We start from the raw sequence: 12,179 nt of genomic DNA on the forward strand, positions 1-12,179 counted from the left end.
TCTCAAGTCAAAAGATAAGTACTTTGGACAGTTGTTATTAAAGCTCTTTAATATATCTATATAAAAAATGAATTAAAAATTATAAAAAAAGATATGAGAGCACACAACCATGACCGATGATTGAAAAGTCTTTAAGAAACCACAATACATACACAAAACTTGATATATGTGGTAGACTCAATTGTGAGAGTAATTGTGAATCTGGTTGTAGATAAAAGTTGTAATTTTTGACCCCAATACATTTTTACCAGTGTTGTGATTATTGACTAAAGAACCTCAGGCAACCTGAAACATCCAGTCTGTAAGTCAAGATTTGAAACAGATCAATACAGTCCTACCAAATCCCTTCTAAACCCAGATTGACACAGATGAAGGACATTGGTCTTAGTGACAAAAGTTATTAAACTAGTCAAAGAACACCTTTACCATAAAGACTCATCACAGGAGTATATTAGGAATCATTTTTCAATAGGGGATAGACCTTTGCTAGCTTTGGAGAGAATAGAAAATTGTCCTTGGTTAAATAAGAGTTAATCATGGGTAAAATAAATGTAGACAAGCCCAAATCTGTTTTTTGTTTTGTTTTGACAGAAAGAGAGGGAACTGGGTCTAACAGAGAGGTAGAAGAATGCATACTGCCCAATAGCAGGTTGATCCCCACTGAAGAGGTCAACATGAAGGAAGAGAATTCCATCCTCAACACAAACAGGGTAGATTCGACTTTGTTGCAACCTGTAACAATGCAACATTCAGTGTGCTTGCCCAATGATACCACCAAGGGCTCCTCAATGGAGAATCCAAATGAAATCTTCTTCTCGAAAAGCATGGCAAAACCCTCAGCTGTAGGATTGCAGCTAACAGATGGAGAGCCAGCAGATTCATTAGCAAACTGGGTAATCAGTTAAAAAAGCTGTTCAGGGCAATCCTCAGCATGCTTACTCCTGTTCAAAAGATGTTTCTTATCTGCTAACTTTACTTTGCACTGATAGTGCTATGAGCGCCCATCTTGCAAAATCTTCTATTGTCCTCAGATTTCTGCTTAGGCCAAAGCCTTTTGTGGCTCCTGTGCTGCAAGAGTGTATAGAAGATAGCAGTGCTAATAGGTTTTGTGGTAAAATAGAGGTTTCCCCCTTATGTGAAATCTGCAGAGCCTCAAACAGTGTGTAACATATGCTGGAAGTGCACAGGATGTTTGGAGGGGAAGAGGTTAATCTGGAGCCAGTGTAAGAATGTTCCAGGGCTCTAGGTCATCTGTTGGTCAGAGGGTGTTACATGCCCTTCTTGACAGTCAAGGGGGTACATCCCCTAAGGGCTCGGTTATTGAGGAGAAGTGATAAAAACCCTAGAGTCTAGGGCTGTTCCAGATTTCAAGGGGAGGAAACGGGGGGGCGGGGGGGGGGGGGCGGTATGATCTTTTCCCAGGGTTACAGAAGGGGAATAGCAGGAACGGGGCAGAGATTTTCTCCTGAAAATCTCCAAAGGCCTGAATGGAAGAAGCAGAGGATTGCAATACCGCCTAGAAGTTTAAAAGATAAAAGTTGTGCTTAACTGGGGCAGGAACTTATGTGGACCAGGAAGACGAACTGTGCCTGATGTTTCACAAGAAAGATTTTTACTTGAGCTGAACAGGACACTCTTGTGAGTAATTATGTGGCTAACTGATGAGAAGAAAGAGGGGACCAGGATAGGTTGTTAAAAAGACTGAGGAAAGAAAAGAAACAAAAGTAACCAGAGACAGTGGGGCGGATTTTCATACTCCGCGAATAGGCCTACTTTTGTTTGTGCTCCAGGCGCAAACAAAAGTACGCTGGATTTTAGTAGATACGCGCGGAGCCGCGCGTATCTGCTAAAAACCTGGATCGGCGCGCGCAAGGCTATCGATTTTGTATAGCCGGCGCGCGCCGAGCCGCGCAGCCTACCCCCGTTCCCTCCGAGGCCGCTCCGAAATCGGAGCGGCCTCGGAGGGAACTTCCTTTTGCCCTCCCCTCACCTTCCCCTCCCTTCCCCTACCTAACCCACCCACCCGGCCCTGTCTAAGCCCCCCCCCTTACCTTTGTCGGGGGATTTACGCCTCCCGGAGGGAGGCGTAAATCCCCGCGCGTCAGCGGGCCTCCTGCGCGCTGGGGGCGGGTCCGGAGGGCGCGGCCACGCCCCCGGGCCGCCCCGGGCTGTAACCACGCCTCCGGGCCCGCCCCCGAAACGCTCCCGGCACGCCCCCTAAACGCCGCGCGGTTCGGGCCCGCCCCCCGACACGCCCCCGACACGCCCCCCTCGGAGAACCCCGGGACTTACGCGAGTCCCAGGGCTCTGCGCGCGCCGGTGAGCCTATGTAAAATAGGCTCACCGGCGCACAGGGTCCTGCTCGCCTAAATCCGCCCGGTTTTGGGCGGATTTAGGCGAGCAGGACTCTGAAAATCCGCCCCAGTGTGTTGCTGTAAGAAACTGTTATTTAAGGAAACGTCATAAGGAGGAGTTAGAGATTTTCTGGAACTGTGATTCTGTTAAATTTCTGCATCTTCTTGAGCTGCCATTATGTTTGACTCTGAAGATTCTACAGTAAACTATATCGTTTTTCGAACATAACTTGAGTCTGGAGAGTGGGTTGTTGGTGTGGAGTGTTCTTTCTTAGTTTGGTACGGCCCTGCAGTTTATTCTGTCCCTGGAGATTTGATTTTCCACCTCAGGATAGTAACCCCCAATTCTCTCTGAGGCTGGGAAGGTGACCCTACATGTACTTTGCTTAAGGACAAACCCCAGTTGTTACATTTTCATAAGGACAAAGCCATCTTTTTAGCAATTTCAGTCCCCCATGAAACCATGGCTGTACTGGATGAAGGTTAACATGCTGATGCTTGTGATGTATGTTATAGTTCACTTGTATCTTCTGACTGTTGTCATCTCTTGCTTTGACCTGCTCATTCCGCTTGGACCTGAGAAAGGGACTAACTTCTGAAAGCTAGTGAAATAATGCATTAAGTTAGTCCAATAAACAGGTATCACCTTATATTTTTCTTTGTTAACCTTTATTTCCGTGCATTCAAATGGACTAACATGGTAATCATACTACTTTATCTGAACTGTTGCAGATCAAGCAGGTTGAGCAGCCAATGCTCTCTACCAGATTTCAAGAAATACAAATAATAATTTTTGGCAAAAAGGCAAGCAAGGTAAAATCATAGAAATAGCATTATAATATAAATATGGCAAGTCATTTATTTATTTAGTATGCTTATTGTCTGCTAATTCATGGAGACAGCCCATAGTGGGTTACATAAAACAATAGCATAAATAAATATCCAGCTGCAAAGTCATCCCCCCCCCCCCGTGGATCCCTTCCTTCAATTAGAATGATATTAGCATATGAATATCGTTTGCATACACACTCTGTTTTTAACTTACAGCTGCTTCCTTGGTCTCTTCTCCTCATCTGAAACATTTTTACATTACATTGCAAATTTTATAAACAAAACTTGTTTCATCTTCCCCTAATGTTTTTATGTCTTGTACAATACAGTAAATCCAATGCATGAAGAATTCAGAATTAAATGCTTCCTGTCTTTCGAATGTGCCAGTAAGTATCATTATAAAAGAAAGCAAAGCAGGAGAAAGTTAAGGCATGTTGAATGCAAGGAAAAAGAAAAATATCTCATCAGTCAACACTTTATCCCAAAATTTTACTAGTATTTACTCACCTGCTTCCAAACTCTACTTTCTGCGCCATTGAAATGATCAAGTTTCTGATCAAACCAGTGCTCGTCCACTGAAGGGAATAGGGGAACAGGATTTCTATAGCGCCTAGAAGAAAGAAATGCAGAAGAGAAGCACAGCCCTGAACAGAACACGAGTCCTGCCAGCGAAAAAGCCATGCTTACAGCAGGCAAACACTGCAGCTAGAGGAGGGGTCATGTGACTTTTCAGCTGACAGATGTATCAGCTGATCTCAAGCGGTCAGAGTCTGCAAGGCAGGCTGACGTTAATGTTTTATGTTAAGGGGTAGCCCAGTCAGCCTCTGTAGCTCCAAGTGCCTGGTCTATCTGCCTCAGTCCTGCATTTTTGACTCCTACTTCTAAATTTACTGGCATTACCATGACCCTATATAGCTCCTTGTCAAGAAGGCCAGGCCTGGTTTTACTCCCAGTGCATGCATGAACTTATAGTTAGAGCAGTGGAAGTAAGATCAGGACTAACTCAGCCTGTCCCTGTTGATTTGGCACTATTAATCACCTTAGCTAGGATCTATTTTCCTAAATCATATATGAAGAGAGGCAGACAATGCTGCTACCTGAGATCTCACCTTAAGGCACTCATCCTCTCCCCCATTTATTCATCTCCAGCATCATCAACAGTATCATTTGCATAAATATTATAAGGGATTTGATATCTTAAGGCTATGGATTTTCATTTTCTTTGGTCTGGAAATACAAAAACAAACAAAAAAAAACAGTTCCCCTCATTAGTGTTTCAGCAGCGTGACAGACTTAGAAATGGAAGTGTAGGAAAAAATTCATCTCTCTCAGGTCATTTTTGTCACCTAAGCAAGTTCAGCTCTGACAGCCTGAGCCAGTCCTGGATTTCTGAGATCCTAGTCTACTGCTGTTAACAGGATAAGTTCCAGAATATGGTGTAATGAGGCTGAAAGAATCCATGTCTGGATCCACTTGTAAAGGACTGATTATTGGAGAGGTAAAGCAGAGAGCTGTGATAGGGGAAAGTTTGATTTCAGTGCCTCCTCCATCCCTGTACCACCTTGAGAAAGTCACTTCAACCACCTGTGCACATGTTTTTGTGTACTATAAGCCCTTTGAAGAAGGGGCATTGGGGTATTGAATTATTTTGTACAAGGCCATATATGATGACAGCAGGAGAGGCTGGTTAAATAGTAACATAGTAATGATGGCACAAGCTTCTTATGGTATTATCTGCCACTTTGTGCAAGTTACCCCATGAATCTCTTAAGGATAGCAACTGCTGATCCGTGCAGTTAACCCCAAGCCTTATGATACTGCATAACAATTTACTGCTAGCAAGATTTTTACTGGGTGATGAGCCTACTTGAAAATTCAGATGGTGCTGCTTGATATGCTTTGCTTAAGGACTTGGCCTTAGCAGCAGTCCTGTGCTTTTTCCCTTATGTCTGCGCATCAATACCCCAGACCATAAAAGTCAGGGTCCGTGTTCTTTGTCATCTGAATCCAATTCCTCTTCCACCCCACTCCTACCACCAACAAAGCAAAGAACGATGTTACAGTTGTGTCAAAAGCATCAAGGCTTATTGGTTAAGGGTTGTAATCCCATACCTTCTGTTAATATCCTTAACTGCTGATCTGTGCAGGTTACCCCCATTTCCCTAGACCAGTGGTTCTCAACCGGTGTGTCGCGACACACCAGTGTGTCACCAAGAATACACAGGTGTGTCGCCACACTTCCCGGTCCCCCGCTGACCCAGCTGCTCCCTGGTCCTCCTCTGCCCGGGCTTAAAATGCTGTCAGCCCGGGCAGAACGTGGAAGGACACCTGGAGTCAGCGGCACCGGCATGGTCTGTTCTTCCTGCCCCCCCCCCCCCCCCCCCGCAGCCCGGAAGAGGAAGTGGTGAGCAGCGGGTGCGTGCGCGGGAAGAAGAGACCATGCTAGTGTGTCAGCGTCGGCCCGAAGAAGAGAAGAGAGGCGCGGCCGGAGGAATGAGCAGCACGGCTCGGAGAAAAAGGAAGAAGAACGTCAACCCCCGTGGCCGATGGGACTCCTCCTCCGCGAGGGCTGAAAATGAAGGTTAGGGTTGGGAAGAGGCTGCTGCTGCCGCTAGTTCCGGGGGGAGGGAGAGAGAGTGAATGAGCAAGCAAGCATGTGGGCATGAGTGTGAATGAGATAGCATGTATGTCTGTGATTGAGAGCCTGCCTGTGAGAGAGAGAGCATGAATGTAAGTTTACAATTGGGAACCTATATGTGTAAGTTTGTGATTGGAAACCTGTTTGTGTGAAAGAGTGTGTGTGTATGATTGAGATCCTTTGTGTGTGAGAGAAATCATGTGTATGTATGATTAAGAGCCTGTGTGTATAAGTAAGGGAGAGAGCATATGTGTCTGTGTGTGATTGAGAGCTGGTTTAGGTGAGGGAGCACGTGAGTATGTGATTGAGAGCCTGTGTGTAAATGAGAGAGAGAGAGCATGTTTGTAAGCATGTGAATGAGAGTCTATGTGTGAGAGAAAAAGACAGCATATATGTGTGTGATTGAAAGCCTGTGTGTGTAAGCGTGAAAAGATAGACAGCATGTGTGTAAATGTGTAATTGAGAGCCTATATAAGTGAGAGAAAAAGCATGTGTATATGTGAGTGACTGAGAGCATGTGTGTATAGGTGTGTCATTGAGAGCCAGTGTGAGAGAGAGCGCTGGTATGTGACTAAGAGAGAGAGGAGAAAGTTCCAAGCAAACCACCCCGCCTCCTGCTAATTCAGAACAATCTCAGGACACCTGGATATCAAACGTTTCCAGGTATGCAGAGCAAAAACATTTTTGTATCCTTATTTTTCATTACTGGGTCTTTGTGTCTGCTATTTTGAAATATTTTATTGGTATTTAGAAAATTTTTATATGAGTTTTTAATTATTGGATATTCCATTCATCAGCTGTTTTGAAACAATCTGTTCTTTTTGTTAGTACAGTTTTACTGCTGATGATTTTATATTTCTTGATTTGATTTATAAGGATGGGTGATGTTTCTTTTTTCCTTTATTACACTGCACACAGAGTCTCTGGCTTGTTGCAGTTTCCAATTCAGTTTTTGTCTGCATGCTTCTAGTTATGCGTTTTGGTCTCTTTATTCTTTGTTAGGTGAGGGTCAGCACATGTGATTCAGGTGAGGTTTTCTGCTGGCGTGTAGTTTCTGTGTAGGGCTCTATAGCAGCCTGACTTGCTCCGTTTTCCTAATAGGAGGTGTATTGGTGTCTTAAGGCCTGGTGTAATATTTCAGTGTTGCCTTTTCTTAGGTAAGGTGGTTACTGTTTAAGTGCTGGATGTTGGTGCTGTTTTGGTGTGGGAAGTTTACTATTTATGCAATTTCTGTTCAGACAGAATATGTATCTTTTCCTTGTGTCATTTTAAACAATAAAAATAATTACCAGACCGTTACTTTTTATTTTCGCCATGAATTGTAATGAGCAGTGTGTCACAGATGTGAGCGTGGCCTGTCAGGTGTGTCACGATGGGAGAAAGGTTGAGAACCACTGCCCTAGACCATAAACGTTGGGTCCCTCATTGGTTGTTGTCTGAATCAAGCTCCTCTTTTCCTCCTGCTGTTGAAGCGGTGTGCAATGTTGCAGTTGCATCAAAAGAATCAAGGCTTATTGGTTGAGGAAGTAACTGCCACACCAACAAGTTACACCTATGCAATATTTTCTTCATTTCCATCCTCTAGTCTTTAGGGATCCACAGTGTTTATCCCATGCCCCTTTGAATTCTTTGAATGTTTTCGTCTTTACCACTTCCTTTGGAAGGGCATTCCAGGTATTCACCATCCTCTCCATGAAGAAATATTTCCTGACGTTGGTTCTGAGTCATCCCCCCTGGCATTTCAGTTTGTGACCCCTAGTTCTACTGATTTCTTTCCAACAGTAAAGGTTCAAAGTTCATACATCATTAAAACATTTCAGGTATCTGAAGGTCTATATCATATCTCCCTTGCATCTCCTCTCTTCCAGGGTATGCATATTTAGATTCTTCAGGCTCTCCTCATAAGTCTTCCGATACTGACTCCATACCAGTTTGGTCATCCTTCTCTGGACTGCCTCCATCTTGTCTCTATCCTTTTTGAGATACGGGCTCCAGAACTGGACATATTATTCCAGGTGAGGCCTCACCAAGGACCAGTACAAGGACATTATCAACTCCTTTTTCTTACTGGTTATTCCTTTCTCTGTGCAGCCCAGCATTCTTCTGGCTTTAGCTATTGCATTGTCACATTGCTTTGCCATCTTCAGATCGCTAGACACTATTACCCCAAGATCCATCTCTTGGTCCATGCACATTAGTCTTTAACCCTCCCATCATGTATTGTACAGCTCTTTTGGATAATTGCATCCCAGATGCATGATTCTGCATTTGGCATTGAATCCCAGTTGCCAAATCTTTGACCACTCTTCAAGCTTTCTTAAATCACTTTTTATTCTCTCCCTACCTTCAGGCATGTCCACTCTGTTGCAGATCTTAGTATCATCCGCAAATAGGCAAACTTTATCGTCTAACAGAACCGGTCCCAAAACTGATCCTTGTGGCACTGTGCAAAACACCGTTCTCTCTTCAGAGCAGATTCTATTTAACATTACACGCTGAGTTGTATCAGTCAACCATTTTGTAATCCATTCCACCACCTTGGTGCCCACTCCTAAGTTTCTCATTTTAGTCACAAACCTCCTATGCAGGACTGTATCAAAAGCTTTGCTGAAATCCAAGTAAATTTCATTGAGGGCTCTTCCTCGATCCAATTTTGTAGTCACCCAATCAAAAAATCATTCAGGATTGTCTGACAGGACTTTCCCCAGGTGAATTAATGCTGCTTCGGGTCCAGCAACTTACTGGATTGTAGATAGTTCACTACCCTTTCTTTCAGCAGACTCTCTATTCATTTTCCTATGACTGAGGTGAGGCTAACTGGCCTCTAGTTTTCAGCCTCCTCTCTGCTACCACTCTTGCAAAGTGGGACCACAAATGTTCTTCTCCAATCTTGCAGCACCACTTGCATTTCCAGGGATCTATTGAACAGGTCTTTCAGTGGATCTGCCAGGACATCTATGAGTTCCTGTAGTCTCCTGGGATGTACCTCATACAGCCCCATGGCATTGCCTTCTTTCAGTTTTCTTTTCCTATCTCTTCCCATACATTCTCTTCTTTAGTGAACACCGAACTGAAGTATTTGTTTAATATTTCTTCCATTTCTTTGACTCTACACACTGCTCCCTGTCACCTTTCAATTTCACTATACCACTTTGAGCCTTCCTTCTTTCTCTGATATATCTGAAAAATGTTTTGTCACCTCTCTTTACCTTTTTGGCAATCCTTTCTTCCGCTTGACATTTTGCTTTCCTGATTTCTTTTTTCATCTCCCTCAGGTTTGCCAACTAATCTTCCCTGTGTTCCTTTTTTTTGGGGATCTTTTATACTTCCTGAACGCTGTTCTTTTTGCCTTTAATTTTTTCTGCCACCTCCTTTTGAGAACCAAATCGGTTTCTTTTTCCTTGTACTTTTGTTTACTTTTCTAATATATAGATTTTTTGCCTTTGTAGTAGCTCCTTTTAATTTAGCCCCCTGTTATTCCACCTTGCCCATTTTCTCCCAGTCTTCTAGTTCTTCCTCCAGGGACATCCCCATTTTGTCAAAGTCCGTATTTTTAAAATTCAAAACTTGGCTCTCTTGTGACTTCTCTGTATCTTATTTGCAATATCAAACCATACTGTCTGATGATCACTGGTGCTCAGGTGGGCACCTGTCAGGACATTAAAGACATTGAGCACTGGGTCAAGTATCACACTCTCCTTCATAGGTTCCATTAGCATTTGTTTGAGCAAGGTCCCTTGCAGGGCATCCACTATCTCTCGACTTCTTACAGATTCTGCAGAAGGGATTCTCCAATTCACATCCGGCAGATTAAAATCTCCAATAATCAACAATTCTCCCTTCTTTCCCAGCTTTTGGATGTCCTTCACCAGATCTCAATTCAGGTCTCCAGTTTGGTTTAGAGGCCTATTGACCATGCCAGTGTAAATGAAAGAACCATCCTTTAGTTTTGGGATAACCCATAATGCTTCTTACTACCCCACGTCATTTGCATTTCAGTTGCATTGATATGTTTTTGACATAAAGTGCTATTCTTCCCCCTTTTCTGTTCTCTCTGTCCTTTCTTAACAAGTTATACCCTTGGATGGCCATATCCCAGTCATGACACTCTGTGAACCATGTCTCTGTAATAGCAACAATGTCCAAGTCAGCCTCCACTAAGCTTCAGGAGGCCAGAGTTCAATTCCTGCTTCTTCCACTGACATTTGTTGTGACCTTGGCTTAATCACTTTATCTCCCATTGCCTTAGATGTCCACTTGGATTATAAACTCTCTAGGGCAGGCCCCAAATGGTAAAATAATAGTAAAACAAACAATTAGTATTGGTGCTAAGGGTCAGGTGGTAAAACCAATGACTTGTGGTTAGTTGGTAGGTCTATGTGCAAGCAGGTAGCTTTTGCCATATATCTTCTATTGAATAGTCAGCTCACTCTTGCTCCCATTCTGTCACTATATTTGAGTGGGACAATCCAGATTGTCATCACACTTGATCATTTATCATTTCCAGATTCAATAATCCAGACAGCCAGCTTTTCAAAACTTGGAACCAGAATTGTCTGTCTCCCTCTGCTCCTTCATCCCCTCTCTTTTTAAGTCAGAGCTAACCTTGGGGATTGCGGGTCCCTCCCTCCTTGAGACTGAAGAGCAGGGACAGGGGAAGGACAGAAAGGCACAAGCAGCAAAGTCTCCATTCTACAGCAGAGTGGCAGCGGTGGCTCCAGCACAACATTCCTCCCTCCCGCTACCCTGCATCCCCTTCCCTTTCTCATCCTTTCCCCCTACTCTCCTCCAACTTTCATTGTCTTTCACGTCCATTACTCCCCAAAACTAGATGGGAAGCTGATTTCCTCCCCTCAGGCTTAATCACCCCTCTCTCCCTCCACTCCCCTCCTGAGGCCTGACCACAGGCTCCAGCAAGTCTTTTCTCAAACCCCCTCCCCCAGCCAGTTCACATCCCCTGCCAGTTCACCCCCCCTCCCCCAGCCAGTTCACATCCCCAGCCAGCATGCTCTTCCAGGCCTCAGCCCCCAGCCAACACCCATCACTCTCCATCCCCAAGGCCCCAGTCAGCATGCTCCCCATTCCTTCTGCTCCAAATGGCCCATCCAGTCTGCCCAGCAAGCTTCACATTTTTTTTCTCATACTTATCTGTTTCTCTTAGCTCTTTGGTTCTATTTCCCTTCCACCCCCACCATTAATGTAGAGAGCAGTGATGGAGCTGCAACCAAGTGAAATATCAAGCTTGATTAGTTACGGGTAGTAGGGGAAGTAACCGCCGCAATAAGCAAGCTACACCCATGCTTATTTGTTTTACCCAGACTGTGTTATTCAGCCCTTATTGGTTGTTTTTCTTCTCCCCTGCCATTGAAGCAGAGAGCTATGCTGGATATGCGTGAGGTATCAGTTTTTCTTCTCCCCTGCCGTTGAAGCAGGATATGCATTGAAAGTGAAGTATCAGGCTTATTTGGTTTGGGGTAGTAACCGCCGTAACAAGCCAGCTATTCCCCGCTTTGTGAGTGCGAATCCTTTTTTCTTCTCCCCTGCCGTTGAAGCAGAGAGCTATGCTGGATATGCGTGAAGTATCAGTTTTTCTTCTCCCCTGCCGTTGAAGCAGAGAGCTATGCTGGATATGCGTGAAGTATCAGTTTTTCTTCTCCCCTGCCATTGAAGCAGAGAGCTATGCTGGATATGCGTGAAGTATCAGTTTTTCTTCTCCCCTGCCGTTGAAGCAGAGAGCTATGCTGGATATGCATTGAAAGTGAAGTATCAGGCTTATTTGGTTTGGGGTAGTAACCGCCGTAACAAGCCAGCTACTCCCCACTTTGTGAGTGTGAATCCTTTTTTCCACATTTCCTCTTGCTGTTGTAGCTTAGAGCGATGTTGGAGTCACAGTAACCATGTGTATGTTTATTGAATAAGGGTATTATCTCCAGGCAGTAGCCGTCATTCTGGCGAGCCACCCACTCTTTATTGATGGCCTCTTGATTTTATGGATCCACAGTGTTTATCCCACGCCCCTTTGAAGTCCTTCACAGTTCTCCCAAGTACCTGCACAGCAGGATCGAAGACACCGCCGTGACCTTCTCTTTCTCCTCAGGTTCACAAGCACCACTTCAGGATCACAGGTGCAACCACCATGGCACCAGAAAATATAAGTCTTCTTCCCTAACGCAGGATCAACGTGAGGCTGAGGCAGTCTACAGATGTGCACCTGATGATGCTGGCAGCAGATACCTCTCCCTTCGTCGACGGAGCAAACATACCTGGGGCTTATGACGCCAGAGGCTGACTGTTGCTGAGGACATCACAGCGGCCACTTCCTGCCAATATGTGCAGGGCCCCCTGAAATCCCCAAA

The 12,179-nt window shown here is 44.5% G+C and overlaps 1 protein-coding gene across 2 annotated transcripts in view; it reads right to left on the bottom strand.

Moving 5' to 3' along the window:
• The window catches only part of LOC115098998 (putative serine protease K12H4.7), a 127,486-nt gene extending 123,571 nt beyond the window's left edge, over positions 1-3,915 (bottom strand). The window contains exon 1 of one of the 2 annotated variants that reach the window (XM_029616211.1): positions 3,693-3,915. In XM_029616211.1, the coding sequence (XP_029472071.1) occupies positions 3,693-3,866 (174 nt within the window). In that variant the 5' untranslated portion in view covers positions 3,867-3,915. The remainder of the gene's footprint in view (positions 1-3,692) is intronic. The other variant, XM_029616210.1, reaches the window with a different exon arrangement.
• Positions 3,916-12,179: the final 8,264 nt, after the last annotated feature.

Source organism: Rhinatrema bivittatum, chromosome 9, assembly GCF_901001135.1.
Source record: "Rhinatrema bivittatum chromosome 9, aRhiBiv1.1, whole genome shotgun sequence".
NCBI lineage: Eukaryota > Metazoa > Chordata > Amphibia > Gymnophiona > Rhinatrematidae > Rhinatrema > Rhinatrema bivittatum.